Here is a 19286-nt window from a genome sequence, read left to right on the forward strand (position 1 = left end):
CCCCGTAAGCCCACATACTTACCCTGCTAATTTCCCTGACATTATGGGGGTAATTTAGCATAGCCAATCCACCTAACCTATTCCTAAAGTGCGATGCTCTGGAGCTGGATACAATACTCCAGCCGTGACTTATAAGGTTTAGCATTGCTACCATGCTTATCTGCCAACTAGGCCGACTGCCAGGATTGAGGGCCTGGAGTCACAGGTAAACACCCCTGATTCAGCCTTGCTTTGTGAAAAGGTACAAAGGTTGCTGTAAATCTTCAACAGTGAAGAGTTTCCATTGTCTCACAATGTTTAATGGAGAGAAGCAGGACATTTCACAGTACACCCTGGGGTCAAATCCACCATTGATAGTTTTTCGAAAGGTGTAAAACCCCCAAGTATTTGGTGTGACACCGTGTACTCTCAATAGCAGATAAGGTTTCTGAGCCAATATTCTTTGACTGCAGGAGCTCTGACCTCTCATATCCAATCCAGGCAGAGCCTCTGACTGACTCTCAGGTTAAACATCAGTTCAGGAGTGAGGGTTTTGTTGTTATCCTTCACTCGTTAAAGGTAATTAAAAAAGATATTTGAAACAGTATTGGTGATTCAGACACAAGTATATTGTGAGTAATAACCAGCTTTCAGTTGCAGTCAGTTGAAACTGTGCTGTGGATGTAGCTACACTAGACCAGGAAAGCAGCTCACCACCACCTCTACAGCGGCAATTAGAGATGGGTAGTAAATGCTGGCCGAGCCAACTCTGCCCACATCCTGTAAATGAATAACAAAGTTTTGAAAGCTCATATTGACTCATGAGCTTACCTTTTGAGAAGTGAGTTCCGGATTACTACTACTGTATGAAGAAGTACTTTCTGATTTTACTCCTAACTGGCCTAGCTCTAATGTTAAACTTATATTCCCTTTGTACTCGACTTCTCTTCACCTGGGAAAGAGGAAATAGGGCAATAGCGATAGAGAATCTATCAAATCCCTTTCATGTTTTAAATAACTTGATCAGATAACCCCTCAATCTTCTTTACTCAAGGGAACTCATAAAAAGGCCAGGTGGGTTCTGAGGCGGGGAGGGGGGTGGGGGAATATACAGTTACATGGACGGGCTTTCCTGACCAACCCAACCCAGATGCAGTTCCACCATGAGGCGGGCAGAGCCTCAGACTGCAAGCCTGCCCTTGCCCCTATTAAGGCCCTTAAGTAGTCATTTAAGGACCTTGGGTTCAAATCCCATCACAGCAACTGGTGAAACTTTAATTCAAATTGATTCAATTTGGAATTGAATCTCAGTAATGGTGACCATGAAACTATCATAGATTGTTGTAAAAACCCATCACTAATGCCCTTTAAGGAAAGAAATCTGCTATCCTTGGCTGGTCTATTGTGACTCCAGTCCAACAGCAATGTGGTTGACTCTCAACTGCCATCTGAAATATTCAGTTCTAGGGCTGCATCCTCTCAGGTCCAGGTAGCCTTCCTGAGGTGAGGTATCCCAAGCTGAATCCCTTGCTCCAGATGGGGATCTCACCAGAATGCCCAGGTCCGATAAAAATGAGGATGCACTGGGGTTTACGTTGATTCTAGTGAAACCAATCTCCGATCATTGACGTTATAAAGCGGTTCACTCACTCTGAGGACCATGGGTAGCTCAGCCTGCATTGATGTAGACTCTTGTTGATCAGGAGCAGGAGAGAGATTGAATGAGCAGCGATAATGGACTGGCCCATTTATAGAGTCATAGAGTCATAGAGGTTTACAGCATGGAAACAGGCCCTTCGGCCCAACTTGTCCATGCCGCCCTTTTTTTTAAACCCCTAACCTAATCCCAATTGCCCACATTTGGCCCATATCCCTCTATACCCATCGTACCCATGTAACTATCTAAATGCTTTTTAAAAGAAAAAATTGTACCAGCCTCTACTACAACCACTGGCAGCTTGTTCCAGACACTCACCACCCTCTGTGTGAAAACATTGCCCCTCTGGACACTTTTGTCTCTCTCCCCTCTCACCTTAAACCTATGCCCTCTAGTTTTAGACTCCCCTCCTTTGGGAAAAGATATTGACTATCTAGCTGATCTATGCCCCTCATTATTTTATAGACCTCTATAAGATCACCCCTCAGCCTCCTACGCTCCAGAGAAAAAAGTCCCAGTCTATCCAGTCTCTCCTTATAACTCAATCCATCAAGTCCTGGTAGCATCCTAGTAAATCTTTTCTGCACTCTTTCTAGTTTAATAATATCCTTTCTATAATAGGGTTACCAGAATTGCACACAGTATTCCAAGTGTGGCCTTACCAATGTCTTGTACAACTTCAACAACTCCTGTATTCAATGTTCTGACCGATGAAACCAAGCATGCCGAATGCCTTTTTCACCACTCTGTCCATCTGTGACTCCACTTTCAAGGAGCTATGAACATGTACCCCTAGATCTCTTTGTTCTATAACTCTCCCCAACGCCCTATCATTCACTGAGTAAGTCCTGCCCTGGTTCAGTCTACCAAAATGCATCACCTCGCATTTGTCTAAATTAAACTCCATCTGCCATTCGTCAGTCCACTGGCCCAATTGATCAAGATCCCGTTGCAATTGGAGATAACCTTCTTCACTGTCCACTATGCCACCAATCTTGGTGTCATCTACAAACTTACTAACCAAGCCTCCTACATTCTCATCCAAATCATTAATATAAATGACAAATAACAGTGGACTCAGCACTGATCCCTGAGGGACACCGCTGGTCACAGGCCTCCAGTTTGAAAAACAACCCTCGACAACCGCCCTCTGGCTTCTGTCAAGAAATAGTGAAGTGAATCACTCTGCTCCTGATCTTCCAAGCCTCTCCCACTGAGAGTTTTCTGCAGAAGGTGGTGACAGCATGTCGCACAGTGGTTAGCACTGCTGCCTCACAGTGCCAGGGATCCGGGTTCGATTGATGTCTTGGATCTTGGGTATGAAGTCTGCACGTTCTCCCTGTGTCTGCGTGGGTTTCCTCCGGGTGCTCCGGATTCCTCCCACAGTCCAAAGATGTGCAGGTTAGGTGGATTGGCCGTGCTAAATTGACCCTTAGTGTCCAAAGATGTGTAGGTTAGATGGATTAGCTGTGGGGGGGATTAGCTGATTAAATGTGTGGGGTTACAGGGATGGAGTGGAGGGCTTAGATGGGATGCTTTTTTGGGGAGTCGGTGCAGACAAGAAGTGTGAAATGGCCTCCTAGGGATGCCCTTCAATGGCACTGTAGGGATTCTATGGTTTTAGTCAGCTGAGTAATATTGACCTATATGTAGGCACAATAGTTAGGTCCAGCTGGGTACCAAGTGGCTTTCCCTTGTATATTTCTCTGAACCCCCAGTTGGCAAAAGGTTCAAAGCCAATTGCGATCCCCTCACAGCCAAGTTTCTATGAATCTGGCTCCGTGACCTATTATTGTTCCCAATTCCCTCATTTCTCATTCAATGAGCCTGCTGAGAGACTGCACAAATCAACTATTGTACTCAAAGCCAAAGGAATTAGGCTCTGGGAGCCTGAGGGAGCTGGCAGGGAGATTCTTTGCAATGCTGATTTATGAATATATTTTTTGGAGGTTCCTGAGTACTTTCATTTCCACCAGCATTCTTCTACCCTGTTCTCTAAAACACTGCGTTGCGCGCTGCTGTTCAAACCAGTGAACAAAAGAAAGCAACTCTGTAATGCGAATGGCTCTGAAGCCCCACAAAGCACAGGAGGTAGGCCTCTGCCCAGCCTCTCCGTCACCCTGGCAGGGAACACAATGCTGCCTTGTTTAAATTCACACAGTGCCTCAGATTCTCTCTCGCCTCCTTCTAAGAGAGACAAGAAACAGAACAGCCCAGAATATTCATTGACTTGCATTAGTCTCCATAGCAACTAAGAATCTCGGTACAAGCTCACCAATGTGGAAGAGTATAAAGGCACTGACTATCACAGTCCATCTCTGAATAGGGCTCTTTGCTGTATCTGCAATTCACCCTCCAGTTTATAATGAATTTAAGCATTACAATTAACAACCAGAATCTATTACTGCTCCAACATGCTGCGAAGTGGTAGAATGCAGGTCAGGGTTGTCAACTCTCCAACATTGTCCTGGAGTCTTCAGGAAATTAAAGTTTAATTCCTCAACAGTGCTGCAGACAAGAGGGGTGAAGACTAAAGTTTCTCCTTCATTCCCTTTGAAGACTTTTATTGATTTGTTATAAAAACATTGGGGGAAAAATGGCTCCCTGACTGACCATCAGCAGTTATTCAATTGGATAATGAAGAGTCTATAGGTGTTTTTATCCAGGATTAATGACAGGAGTGTGGTGACAGGGCTGTCCATTGGGTTGTCAGTTCTGGTTGGACAATCCATGGAGGTTTCATCACTTGACCTCTAACCACCATCCTTTCCCCCCACATTCTGCCATTGGTCACCCAACATGTCCAGCCTAGCTTTGCACCACCTACTCAGCCAATAAGAAAGCACAGTAAGAAGTCTCACAACACCAGGTTAAAGTCCAACAGATTTATTTGGAATCACGAGCTTTCGGAGTGCTGCTCTTTTATCACCTGATGAAGGAGCAGGGCTCCAATAGCTCGTAATTCCAAATAAACCAATAGGAAAGCAAACAGACTCATCGTTACCTGATTGGGTGGCTCTTGACTGTCAATTAAACAGAAGTATTTTTCCAATGTCCAAGGGAAATGAAGAATGAACTCACAAAATGTGTAAATGGTGGGTGGAAATGCAATCTTGGGTGAGATTGGCAACCCCAGTGGAAGGTCATGTGAGGAATATGTTAAGTCCACATCAGGAATATGTCCAGCCAGTGTTGGTGAGCTATGGCAGAGCTGTGTCTATGGTGATGTGTGAAGGACAACCCCAACCAGGCAGATCCACGCAGTCTCATTGAGAGACTGAGTGACCTCGGGCTGCCTCTAACACCTTAAGGTTACAGAACTATGAGGCCAGCTAGTTGTAAATGGACCACTTTTCCCATTTGTGTTGGTCAGGCTTAGCAAAGAGAGGGAGAAAATATAGAAATATGATGAATATAAGTGTTAACTGCACCACTGGTAGAACTCTAGTGAGTTATATAACACTGGTGAGTCTAACTGAGCTACAGAAGGAATTGATGGAAACTCCTGAGATATTTAAAATGTCTGTTTGGATCTGGGTTACAAAGAACAAAGAAAATTACAGCACAGGAACAGGCCCTTCGGCCCTCCAAGCCTGCACCGACCATGCTGCCCGTCTTAACTAAAACCCCCTATGCTTCCGGGCACCATATCCCTCTATTCCCATCTCATTCACGTACTTGTCAAGACGCCCCTTAAAAGTCACTACCGTATTCGCTTCCACTACCTCCCCCGGCAACGAGTTCCAGGCACCCACCGCTCTCTGTGTAAAATATCTGCCTCGTACATCTCTTCTAAAACTTGCCCCTCGCACCTTAAACCTATGCCCCCTAGTAATTGACTCTTCCACCCTGGGAAAAAGCTTCTGACTATCCACTCTGTCCATGCCTCTCATAATCTTGCAGACTTCTATCAGGTCTCCCCTCAACCTCCGTCGCTCCAGTGAGAACAAACCAAGTTTCTCCAACTTCTCCTCATAGCTAATGCCCTCCATACCAGGCAACATCCTGGTAAATCTTTTTGGTACCCTCTCCAAAGCCTCCACATCCTTCTGGTAGTATGGCGAACAGAATTGAACACTATATTCCAAGTGCGGCCTAACTAAGGTTCTATAAAGCAGCACCATGACTTGCCAATTTTTAAACTCATTACCCTGGTTGATGAAGGCAAGCATTCTGTATGCCTTCTTGACTACCTTCTCCATCTGCATTGCCACTTTCAGTGACCTGTGTACCTGTACACCCAGATCCCTTTGCCTATCAATACTCCTAAGGGTTCTGCCATTTACTGTATATTTCCTATCTGTATTAGACCTTCCAAAATGCATTACCTCACATTTGTCTGGATTAAACTCCATCTGCCATCTCTCCGCCCAAGTCTCCAACTGATCTATATCCTGCTGTATCCTCTGATGGTCCTCAACGCTATCCGCAAATCCACCAACCTTTGTGTCGTCCGCAAACTTACTAATCAATCCAGTTACGTTTTCCTCCAAATCATTTATATGATTTGGTTGACCAACCTTTTTGTGTGAGGACTCACATTCCAATTTTTTTCTCACTCAAGGGACCAATTAACACATTTTGAAAAGATAAGGTTTGGCATAACATGAAATGGGAATTGAAAAAGAAAAATCAAAGCAACAAATTGATAACTTTAAAAAACGTATTAATAAGAATGACCTTTAAAATGTGCCAAGCAGCAGAGCTAACCAAAAAAAAAATCCTTTTTTTTGCCTTTTTGCTTAAGAAACAGAGCTAGAGAGAGAGAGAGACAGACAGACTAGGCCCAAATCCTGGTCACCCAGAGAAGGGAGTGAGGACTGAGTCTGAGCTTTGGGGTTGGGTTTAACCTTGTGTTCACCTCTGGAGGCACACACTCTGAGTTGAATTTAGTGGAAGCATGTTGCCTTCCAGCCTGGGTCTCTTCCTCTCACAGCCTGCTGTGTGGATAGGGTTATGGGGAGGGAAGAAAGGGGATGTGTTTGTCTGCTCACCCCCAGTCTCAGAATTCTCACTCACAGTAACACACACACTCTCTCTCACACACACAGACTCACACAGAGACTCACACACAATCACTCACACAAAATCACTCATACACATTCACTCAGTGAACCTATCAATGGCAAACATGGAAGAGAACTAGTCTGTCATTGGATGAACAGCTCCCAGTAGATCTGTCACCTCCACTCACCGTACTTTGAACAGAGAGTATGATGCTGGATAAAGAGGCATTGCAGGCGGGATTGCACTTTGACATAATACCAGGGATAGAATCCATGTAGTTGGAAAGTGTAGAGGAGATGATCTCAACATTCCAACACCAAATCCAAAACAAATGTGACAACTCTCAGATGTCCAGTTAGACAGAATGTATGAGTAGTGTATTTGCTTGTATTTAATGTCACCAATGGTTTAACTTTTTCACCTGTAGATGTCTACTCTTCCCAGAATGGGTCAGCCATCCACCCTTAGCTCAATGTCAGGACCTTATGCTGATGCGTACGACATTCCACCAAGCCATATTCCTGGAATCCAGAGCAGTCAGGTAATGTAAAAAAATTCTACATAGACTATGTAAGATTACAGAGGATATATGGCCCAGTAACAGACCATTCGGCCCAACCAGTCGGTGCTGGTGTTTATGCTGCACTCGAGCCTCATCTAAATCTACCTTTGTTGATCAATATTCTCTTTTCTCTTGTATGTGTATCTAGTTTCCCCTTAAATATATCTGTACTCTTCACTTTACCCTCACCTTGTGGCAGTGAGTTCCACATTCTCACCACTCTTTGGGTGAAGAAGTTTCTTCCGAGTTCTCAATTGGATTCCTTGGTGACCATCTTATACTGACGACCTTTAGATCTGCTCTTCCACACAAGAGGAAACACCGACCAGAATTCTCCAGTCTTGTACACCCTGGCACTACTGCCAGCAAGAGCAGAGAATTTGGCATTCAGTTAAATCTCCATTCACGGCAGCAGGACTGGAGAATCCCAGCCGTGGGCATGGTAGGAGAATTCTGACCATTTTCTCCATATCCCTCTATCAAAACCTTTCATCATTTTAAAGACCTCGATTAGGTCACCCAATTCACCTCCTTTGTTTAAGAGAAATGAAACCCAGCTTGTCAATTCTTTTCTGATAGGTATTCCCACGCATTTCTGATATTTTGATTCATTTTGAATTGATTTGATTTATTATCACGCGTATTAGTATACAGTGAAAAGTATTGTTTCTTGCGCGCTATACAGACAAAGCATACCGTTCAAAGAGAAGGAAACAAGAAAGTGCAGAATGTAATATTACAGTCATAGCTAGGGTGTAGAGAAAGATCAACTTAATGCAAGGTAGGTCCATTCAAAAGTCTGATGGCAGCAGGGAAGAAGCTCTTCTTGAGTCAGTTGGTACGTGACCTCAGACTTTTGTATCTTTTTCCTGACGGAAGAAGGTGGAAGAGAGAATGTCTGGGGTGCATGGGGTCCTTAATCATGCTGGCTGCTTTTCTGAGGCAGTGGGAAGCATAGACAGTGTCAATATATGGGAGGCTGGTTTGTGTGATGGATTGGACTACATTCATGACTTTTTGTAGTTCCTTGCGGTCTTGGGGAGACCAGGAGCCATACCAAGCTGTGATACGACCAGAAAGAATGCTTTCTATGGTGCATCTGTAAAAGTTGGTGAGTGTTGTAGCTGACATGCCAAATTTCCTGAGTCTTCTGAGAAAGTAGAGGCGTTGGTGGGCTTTCTTAACTATAGTGTCGGAATGGGGTCCAGGACAGGTTGTTGGTGATCCGGACACCTAAAAACTTGAAGCTCTGTGAAGATTGTGTTTAGGGAGACACCTTAGATGCACAGACTGGGTCAAATGTTTTAGATATTAAGAGTGTGTATGACCCTGCTGGCTGTGACTCTGTGTTATAAACCAGAAGTTGTACAAACCACAGCCGACCCTCAATTGTTCTTCTGAAGGCTCTGACTTTTGCAGCATTTGGATCTATATCGATCTCCTATCCCATACCCAAAGGATCATTCTTTAGACGTGAACTTTCACCACATCTGCCACATGTAGTTGAATATCTTCACTCACTGTCAGCCTGAAGAATGTTTTTTTTGCTTATTGGTCGAGTAGGGCTGCACACAGGAGATTTCTGCAGTGCCCATGGGAATGATCCCTGCTACCCTTGCGAGGGAGAGAGTGAGAATCGTTAAAAGTGGCATTGACTTGGGAAACAGGTCACACCCAGTATAGTGCAGGGAGATTCTGGGCCCAGTTATAGGTGAATATCAGCAGCTTTTGGATTACTGCTAGTTGTAAATAGGATATTGGTCTTACATCTATGACTGCCATTTATATACAGACCATCAGTGATCTCATTCACATGTGGTGACCACCAAGGAACACGAGATAATGATCAGTAATGGTTGAGTTCCCTACTCCCAGGCAACCGGCACCTTGTGATCAGTTAATTCAGTGCAGTTGCATAGAAAGCCTGACCACTCAGCACACGGCGTTGGAAAAGGAGATAAGAAAAGGTGTAGTAGGATTTAGGAAATCTGCTTCTTCCACAGGCAGACAGGAGAGTAACTGAAAGTGAGGGGGCAGGGGATTGGGGGCAGGGGATTAGGGGCAGCAACTGAGGGTGGGGTGGTAATCTCTCCACCACCGACATAGTGGCAGCCGTGTGTACCATCTACACAATGCACTGCAGCAACTCATCAAGGTTCCTTAGACAGCACCTTCCAAATCCACAACTGCTACCATCTAGAAGGACAAGGGCAGCAGATACCTGGGAACACCACCATCTGGAAGTTCTCCTCCAAGGCACTCACCATCCTGGCTTGGAAATACATCGCTGTCCTTCACTGTCGCTGGATCAAAATCCTGGAACTCACTCCCTGACAGCACTGTGGATGTACCTACAACTCAGGGACTGCAGCGGTTAAAGAAGGCAGCTCACCACCACCTTCTCAATGACAATTAGGGATGGGCAATAAATATCACTTTAGCAGCATAGAAACAGAGAAACATAGAAACCTACAGCACAAACAGGCCCTTCGGCCCACAAGTTGTCCCGAACACATCCCTACCTTTTAGACCTACCTATAACCCTCCATCCTATTAAGTCCCATGTACTCATCCAGGAGTCTCTTAAAAGATCCTATTGAGTTTGCCTCCACCCCCACTGACGGCAGCTGATTCCACTCGCCCACCACCCTCTGTGTGAAAATCTTACCCCTAACATCTCCCCTGTACCTACCCCCCAGCACCTTAAACCTGTGTCCTCTCGTAGCAGCCATTTCCACCCTGGGAAAAAGCCTCTGAGAGTCCACCCGATCCATGCCTCTCAACATCTTATACACCTCTATTAGGTCTCCTCTCATTCTTCATCTCTCCAAGGAGAAAAGACTGAGCTCCCTCAGCCTATCCTCATAAGGCATGCCACTCAATCCAGGCAACATCCTTGTAAATCTCCTCTGCACCCTTTCAATCTTTTCCACATCCTTCCTATAGTGAGGCGACCAGAACTGAGCACAGTACTCCAAGTGGGGTCTGATGAGGGTCTTATATAGCTGCATCATTATCCCCGGACTCCTAAACTCAATCCCTCAATTGATAAAGGCCAGCACACCATACGCCTTCTTAACCACCTCCTCCACCTGCGGGGGCCGATTTTAGAGTCCTATGGACCCGGACCCCAAGGTCCTTCTGATCCTCTACAGTACTAAGAGTCTTTCCCTTAGCATCTTGAAACAAATTGTATATTTGAAAAAATAATTGTGAAACTAAATCCGTCAGACTCGGAAAGCCAAAGATTATTTCTGAACTGGTGGAGACGCTGTAATGAGTAAACATTTTTTCACGCAGGAAGCGGTTAGGATCTGGAATGAGCTGTCCAAGTGTGTGGTGGAGGCAAATCTAATCGAGGTACTCGAGAGGGAATTGGATTATTATCTAAAAAGGAGGATGTTACGGGCAAAAGGCAGGGACTTGTAGCACTAGGTAAATTGCTCAAGAGGGCTGGTGCAGACACGATGGGTGAATGGCTTCCTTGTTGTAACAATCATGTGAACTGGGCTTGGGGAAACTTCAGTCTTTGGGTTATTATCCAGTGCCCCCTGCTGGAAATGAATGTTATGGAGCCTGGATAAGGGGTCAGCATTGTTGCCCTGTGTTGCTGCCCTTACACCTTCCCCTACCCTAACCAGCACTCCAGGAATAAGTCATTCTTTATTTCTGCTAGCTAAAAATCTGACCGTATTGTATGTGAAAGACCTCTTTTCACCATTTAGGTTTCGTCGGAGCTCTTGCAAATGACAACAATTTTACAAATATATTTTCCAATAGATGCGGAAACATTCAATGTTCCAAACGGATGCTGAGAGGAGTCTAATTCAGCAGCTGTACGACATTCCACCGAGTTTCGAGAGGCCCAGAACTACAACTCAGCAGCAGGTAAAAGAAAGTCTTGTATTTATTCTTTCAAAAAGACCCCAAGTTGTTTTATTTGGACTATTTCTGTAAAGGAATATGGTCCTTTGTGGCTTCAGGATGTCCCAAGGAGACTGGTGATCAAAAATATCTTTGAAATGTAGTCAATGTTGTTTAGTCGGAAAGTCAGTTTGCACAGCAAGATCCCACAGGCAGGATGGTAATAATAACCAGACTACTTAATAATGTTGGGTTGGATACTGGGGAGAGCTCCCCAGCTCATCCTTCAATAGTGGCCATGGAGCTTTTTGTACGTCCACTTGAGAGGGTGGATAGTGCCTCGGGTTTTCTGTCTCACCCAAAAGACAGCACCTCCGACAGTGCAGGACTCTGACAGTAATGTACTGAAGCAGCAGATTAGATTTTGTGCCAGAATCTCTGGAGTGGGACCTGAACCCTACAATGTTCTGATTTATCAGAGGAGTGCTGCCCACAGAGCCAAGCAATTATTGTATTTAAATAGTGCAAAAGTAAAGTAGTGCGGATGCTGGAAATTTGAAAATGAAACAGAAGATGCTGGAGTTACTCAGCAGATCTGGTACTGGGGAGACAGAAACAAGAGATAACATAAATGTTGTTGCTTGAATGCGGGTCCAACAGTACTGGCTGCCTTCACTGGCACCTCATATCAGAGATAGTGAATGCCAGCTAGGTGTTTCCTTCTGAGGGACATTATTTTACATATGATGTGGTCCTGAATTGACTTCAGGCATCAGAATTACCTTGCAACGTGACTCACTCCAGAATGGCCTTAAGTAAGGAGTACTTGATGATCTGGTTTCTTTCTCTAGGCTGGGTGAACTGAGACCAATACATTCCGCCCCCCACAACATCCCCGGTTCTGAGGGAGATTAGATGGGGCCTGGTCTTGGCCTGAATCACAGGATCAAACACTAGCTAGGAGGGCACATGCATGGAGAACATTTCTAAAGATATGTGTGTGTTGGTTGATTTTCTAGATGTACGACATCCCTCCAAGTGTGTGCAGAGATGGCACCTATGACATTCCCCCATCATATGGAAGCCCCCATCATATGGAGCCTCAGGGAATAGCAATCGGGCAATACTGCACTCTGCCAGCGCCACGCAAGCTCAGCTGGGACGAGGCCAGAGCTTTGAAACAATCGCTGTATGACGTGCCCACATCAAAGGACAATGCTGCCTCCTCAAGGGAAGCGCTTTATGATGTTCCTCCCAATAAGGCTGGAGCTGCAGGCTTGGGTCTGCCCAATTACGGTACGCTGCCCAGCAGACTGCACTCTGGCACTTTGAGCCAGCCTCTGTACGACATACCGCCCTCAAAGAACGCCACCTCTCCCAACCACTCACTTTATGACATTCCCCCCACACGCGAATACACAGCCTCCAGCCAAGGTCCTCGCCAGTCAAAATTTTTGGAAATTTATGACATTCCGGTGAACACTCCCAAACTCACTATGGATAGGCTGGGCCCCAATCAGCAAAACATTTATGATCTGCCAAGGATATCTTCATCAAACAACATGAGGAACCTAGGGGAGCCCGTTTATGATGTTCCCCCGCAGGTCTCCAGGGATGTTCCAACTACCCAGGAGAGGGCAGACACTCCCAGTGTGAAGTGCGGACAGAGTGTAGCACCCACCACCTTGGGTGAGCCTCCAGTTCCTGCTGTGCCCACGTCGGCCAAGGAAATAACACTGGACGTCGAGTTGGCCATTGGGAAGTTGGTGCATCTCCAGCAGCAGGTGGATAGCTCGGTAGGCAGCATAATGGTCTTTGTCAGCCGAACATGGAGGCTCCAGGATCATCTGGAAGAGAACCTTACTGAGATCCACTCTTCAGCAGACAACGTCATGGAAAGCCTGGGCACTTTCATGGACTTTGTGCGGGGGGTGAAGGTCAATGCCATACGCCTGACAGACAGCAATCTCCAGAATCGGCTGTACAAGCAATTACAGATTTTGGAGGATTCGTACCAGATCATGGTGGAGACCACACAAACACTGAGTGGCTGTAACTGGGCCCTCAGTGTCCTGGTGGTGAGCAAACCCCAGGCAAGCCCCGATGATCTTGACCGCTTCGTCATGGTAACCAGGACCATCCCAGATGATGTTAAACGACTCGCATCCATAATAATTGCAAATGGGAAGCTTCTCTTCAACCAGGCCCAGAGCCAGGAAGGACAGTGTCAGAAACAATCCCCTTCAACACTGGACAAACAAGCCATCAAGAAGAATCACTCTTGTCTTCAGAGAAGGGGCACTGAGATTATTATCAAACAGAAAGCTCCGCTGCCCACACCTCCACGAAAAGAACACAATTCAAAACCAAGTAACCTGCAAATTGCCAAGCCAAATCACATTGAAGACTGCGATTATGTCCAGTTACAGGTTAGTAAATTAACAGGAGATACAACAATCCCAGATAGAGAACAGTTCCAAACTAACTGTACTTTCTGCTCTGTTAGCTCCATCTGCTGGTGTAGGGTAGATACCATGCCGAACCCAAAATATCTTGGCAGAATCTTCACCCTCCTCCAGGGGTCACCTTTAAATATTGATACAGCTCGAAGATTCCGGGTCAAAGTACACAGTAACGCCTATTGCGTTTGACTAGACATCACGAACAATTGCCCATGCTGCCTCTCAACACACACTGGACCCGATTTTACCAACAATTTGCGCCTGTTTTCAGGTGTGAAACCGTGGTAAAGTCGGGTGTGAGGCCTTTATTGCGATCTGCACCAGTATCCGCGCAGATTGTCACTGTACCGAAACCCGGGAATGGCGGCGATCCGCTTTGTGCCTAAAATGGGCGCAACAGCGATTTAAATGCATTTGCATGCATTTAAATTGAATTAATGAACTGCCCGCCCAAATTTATCAGCATTTCCCCCTTTACCACTGCATTTGCCGATCCAGAACCGCGCCGTTACAGACCTGCTAAATAAAAGTCTGAATCGGGCGCTCCAGCCTCTGAAGGGCGCGTTCAGTGTTTCCAACGGCTCTCTGGCTCAGATCAGTGGTGGGGGGGGAGGAAGGAGGCGGGTCAGAACATTCTCTGGTTGGAGGGGGGAGGAGGGGAGTGAGGTCAGATCGTTGTCTGGTTGGGGGGGGGGGGGAGGAGGAGGTGGCGGGTCAGATGTATCTCTGGCGGGGGCGGGGGGCGATCGTTGTCTGGTGGTGGGGGAGAGGGCTGATCATTGTCTGGTGGTGGGGGGGGGGGAGGAGGCAGGTCAGATGTTCCTCTGGAGGGGAGGGGGAGTGAGGCCAGACCATTCTCGTGGGGGTGGGGGGGGAGTAAGGCAAGTTCGTTGTCGGGGGGGGGGAGTGAGGCCAGATCGTCATCTGGGGGGGTGGAGGGAGGCGGGTAAAATGTATCTCGGGGGGGGCGCAGATGGATCTCTGGCAGGGGGGCAGATGGATCTCTGGTGGGGGGGGTGGAGGCAGATGGATCTCTGGTGGGGGGGGCAGATGGATCTCTGGTGGGGGGGAGGCAGATGGATCTCTGGTGGGGGGGGCAGATGGATCTCTGGTAGGGGAGCAGATGGATCTCTGGTGGGGGGGCAGATGGATCTCTGGTGGGGGGGCAGATGGATCTCTGGTGGGGCAGATGGATCTCTGGTGGGGGGGCAGATGGATCTCTGGTGGGGGGCAGGGGTGGTGAACGGTCTGGATAGTGGGTGGGTGGGTAAGGGGGACAGTGATGTGTGTGTGTGTCCCTTATCCACCATCCCCACTACCCAGACCGATCGCCGCCCCTGCCCCCCTCCCCCCTCCACCGATCGCCCACAGAGTGGCAGCGGACACCCCTGCCCTCGCCCACCCACCAGAGATCCATGGGCCCCCCACCACCAGAGATCCATCTGCCCCCCCCCCCCACCAGAGATCCATCTCCCCCCCCCCCCAACCAGAGATACATCTCCCCCCCCCCCACCCCCCCTGAGATACACCCTCGCTCCCGCTTTTCGCTCCCGGGCCGCTTTCTCCATTTTTTGCGGCTCGGGAGCTATCTGACATGGGCGCGCTTTTTCCAATTTTTTTCTAACTGCGCATGCACAGTTCAGAGCGCCAATCGTTTCAGCAGCGCTAAGGCCCGCCCACAGCGCGGATTGGACTGGAAATGGCTGAGAGCGTATGGGGGTGCCTGAAAGCGGATTTCTAAGTCGGATCTGTACTACGCCCAGATTCGGCACTTAGAATGAAAATGGTAAAATCGGGCCCACTGTGTTCACTGCCACACGTGGGGTTTTCCAACTGTTAATGTCATTGGTGTGAACAAATCAGGCGATGCCAGTTCTGGTTTGTGCCTGTGTGATTGGCAACGTTGTTCACTCAGAAGCCCTGTCAGACATGTCCTCCTTGTTGCTGGTGCCATTCCACCGCCAGCCATCTCCTGAGCCTCCACTGCCCCTTTCCCAAGTCCTCACCACTCTCCCCAGAATCCTTGCTGTCAAACTCTGACCACCTTCCCTTTTCTGATCCCTCACAAACTTTTCCCGACCCCTCCCTGACCCTTTCCCAACCCCTCACAACTCTTTCCCGACCCTCACTGACCCTTTCCCGACCCCTCACCGACCCTTTCCCGACTCCTCAACGACCCTTTCCCGACCCCTCACCGACTCTTTCCCGACCCCTCACCGACCCTTTCCTGACCCCCTCACTGACCCTTTCCTGACCCCCTCACTGACCCTTTCCTGACCCCTCACCGACCCTTTCCTGACCCCTCACTGACCCTTTCCCGACCCCTCACTGGCCCTTTCCCGATCCCTCACTGACTCTTTCCCGATTCCTCACTGAACCTTTCCTGACCCCTCACTGACCATTTCCAGATTCCTCACTGACCATTTCCAGACCCCTCACTGACCCTTTCCCGACCCTTCACTGACCCTTTCCTGACCCCTCACCGACCCTTTCCTGACCCCTCACTGACCCTTTCCCGACCCCTCACTGGCCCTTTCCCGACCCCTCACTGGCCCTTTCCTGACCCCTCACTGACCCTTTCCTGACCCCTCACTGACCCTTTCCCGACCCCTCACTGACCCTTTCCTGACCCCTCACTGACCCTTTCCTGACCCCTCACTGACCCTTTCCTGACCCCTCACTGACCCTTTCCCGACCCCTCACTGACCCTTTCCTGACCCCTCACCGACCCTTTCCCGACCCCTCACTGACCCCTCACCGACCCTTTCCTGACCCCTCACTGACCCTTTCCTGACCCCTCACTGACCCTTTCCCGACCCCTCACTGACCCTTTCCCGATTCCTCACTGAACCTTTCCCGACCCCTCACTGACCATTTCCAGATTCCTCACTGACCATTTCCAGACCCCTCACTGACCCTTTCCCGCTTCCTCACTGACCATTTCCTGACCCCTCACTGACCCTTTCCCGACCCCTCACTGACCATTTCCCGACCCCTCACTGACCCTTTCCCAACCCCTCACTGACCCTTTCCATATTCCTCACTGACCATTTCCAGACCCCTCACTGACCCTTTCCCGACCCGTCACTGGCCCTTTCCCGATCCCTCACTGACCCTTTCCCGATTCCTCACTGAACCTTTCCCGACCCCTCACTGACCATTTCCAGATTCCTCACTGACCATTTCCAGACCTCTGCTGTTTGTGATTTATATAAATGATCTGGAAGGAGTAACTGGGGTGATCAGTAAGTTTGCGGACGACACAAAACTGGCAGGACTTGCAGATGTGAGGAACATTGTCAGAGGCTACAGAAGGATATAGATAGGCTGGAAATTTGGGCAAGGAAATGGCAGATGGAGTTCAATCCTGATAAATGCGAAGTGATGCATTTTGGTGGGAATAATGTAGGGAGGAGCTACACGATAAATGGAAGAACCATAAAGGGTGTAGAGACGCAGAGGGACCTGGGTGTGCAAGTCCACAGATCTTTGAAGGTGACGTCACAGGTGGAGAAGGTGGTGAAGAAGGCATATGGCATGCTTGCCTTTATAGGACGGGGCATAGAGTATAAAAGTTGGGGTCTGATGTTGCAGATGTATAGAACGTTGGTTCGGCCGCATTTGGAATACTGCGTCCAGTTCTGGTCGCCACTACCAGAAGGACGTAGAGGCTTTGGAGAGAGTACAGAGGAGGTTTACCAGGATGTTGCCTGGTATGGAGGGGCTTGGTTATGAGGAGAGATTGGGGAAACTGGGGTTGTTCTCCTTGGAAAGACGGAGGATGAGGGGAGACTTAATAGAGGTGTATAAAATTATGAAAGGCATAGATAGGGTGAACGGTGGGAAGCTTTTCCCCGGGTCGGTGGTGACGTTCACGAGGGGTCATAGGTTCAAGGTGAAGGGGGGGAGGTTTAACACAGATATCAGAAGGACATATTTTACACAGAGGGTCATGGGGGCCTGGAATGTGTTGCCGGGCAAGGTGGTGGAGGCGGACACACTGGGAACGTTTAAGACTTATCTAGACAGCTATATGAACGGAGTGGGAATGGAGGGATACAAAAGAGTGGTTTAGTTTGGACCAGGGAGCGACGCGGGCTAATTGTTCTTTGTTTCTCGTTTCAAGGCTTCATTCTATGATCAACTTGCTGGTGCCAGTACAGAGCAAGACTGCGGATAGTTGGGAACCTGTCTCGGGGGCAGGGAATTCATATGGTGTTCGTGGAAGTGGAAATGAATAGGATTGGGAAGCATTTTCCGATCAGGGCCAGTGTGATCTCCTGGACTCGTTTCGATCGCCTCAGGGGGTCGGAGAGGAATTTCCCAGATTTTTTTTCCCCATATTGGCCCTGGGGTTTTCACTCTGGGTTTTCGCCTCTCCCTGGAGATCACATGGTCTGGAATGGGGGGGTGGGGGTGAGCTAATAGGTTGTGATGAACAAAGCATCGTAGCTGTGAGGGACAGCTCGGTGGATAGGATATTAGTATGTAGATAGGCTGGAAAATTGGGCGGGGATCCTGGATTCAGGATTCAATCCTGGACCGGGGAGCGGCGTGGGCTTGGAGGGCCGAAGGGCCTGTTCCTGTGCTGTATTGTTCTTTGTTCTTGTTCTTTGACCATTTCCTGACCCCACACTGACCCTTTCCCGACCCCTCACTGACCATTTCCCGACCCCTCACTGACCCTTTCCCGACCCCTCACTGACCCTTTCCCAACCCCTCACTGACCCTTTCCTGACCCCTCACTGACCCTTTCCAGATTCCTCACTGACCATTTCCAGACCCCTCACTGACCCTTTCCCGACCCCTCACTGACCATTTCCCGACCCCTCACTGACCCTTTCCCGAATCCTCACTGACCCTTTCCTGACCCCTCACCGACCCTTTCCTGACCCCCTCACTGACCCTTTCCTGGCCCCTCACCGACCCTTTCCTGACCCCTCACTGACCCTTTCCCGATTCCTCACTGACCATTTCCAGACCCCTCACTGACCCTTTCCCGAACCCTCACTGACCATTTCCGACCCCTCTCTGACCCTTTCCCGAATCCTCACTGACCCTTTCCTTACCCCTCACCGACCCTTTCCTGCCCCTCACCGACCCTTTCCTGACCCCTCACTGACCCTTTCCCGATTCCTCACTGACCCTTTCCCGACCCCTCACTGACCCTTTCCCGACCCCTCACTGACCATTTCCCAATTCCTCACTGACCCGTTCCCGATCCTTCACTGACCCTTTCCCGATTCCTCACTGACCCTTTCCCGACCCCTCACTGACCATTTCCCGATCCCTCACTGACCCTTTCCCGATCCCTCACTGACCATTTCCAGACCTCTCACTGACCCTTTCCCGATCCCTCACTGACCCTTTCCCGATCCCTCATTGACCCTTTCCCGATTCCTCATTGACCCTTTCCCGATTCCTCACTGACCCTTTCCCGACCCCTCACTGACCCTTTCCCGACCCCTCACTGACCCTTTCCCGATCCCTCACTGACCATTTCCTGACCCCTCACTGACCCTTTCCCGACCCCTCACTGACCATTTCCCGACCCCTCACTGACCCTTTCCCAACCCCTCACTGACCCTTTCCATATTCCTCACTGACCATTTCCAGACCTCTCACTGACCCTTTCCCGACCCCTCACTGACCATTTCCCGATCCCTCACTGACCATTTCCCAACCCCTCACTGACCCTTTCCCGATCCCTCATTGACCCTTTCCCGATTCCTCACTGACCCTTTCCCGACCCCTC

General features: G+C 48.6%; 1 protein-coding gene across 1 annotated transcript in view; it reads left to right on the forward strand.

The window, feature by feature from the left end:
* LOC144508447 (cas scaffolding protein family member 4-like) overlaps positions 1–19286 on the forward strand; it is a 144830-nt gene that overhangs the window by 116554 nt on the left and 8990 nt on the right. The window contains exons 3-5 of the mRNA XM_078236368.1: positions 7071–7184; positions 10986–11093; positions 12089–13498. Of these exons, the coding sequence (XP_078092494.1) occupies positions 7071–7184; positions 10986–11093; positions 12089–13498 (1632 nt within the window). The remainder of the gene's footprint in view (positions 1–7070; positions 7185–10985; positions 11094–12088; positions 13499–19286) is intronic.

This window comes from Mustelus asterias, chromosome 20 (genome assembly GCF_964213995.1).
Source record: "Mustelus asterias chromosome 20, sMusAst1.hap1.1, whole genome shotgun sequence".
Classification (NCBI taxonomy): Eukaryota; Metazoa; Chordata; class Chondrichthyes; order Carcharhiniformes; family Triakidae; genus Mustelus; species Mustelus asterias.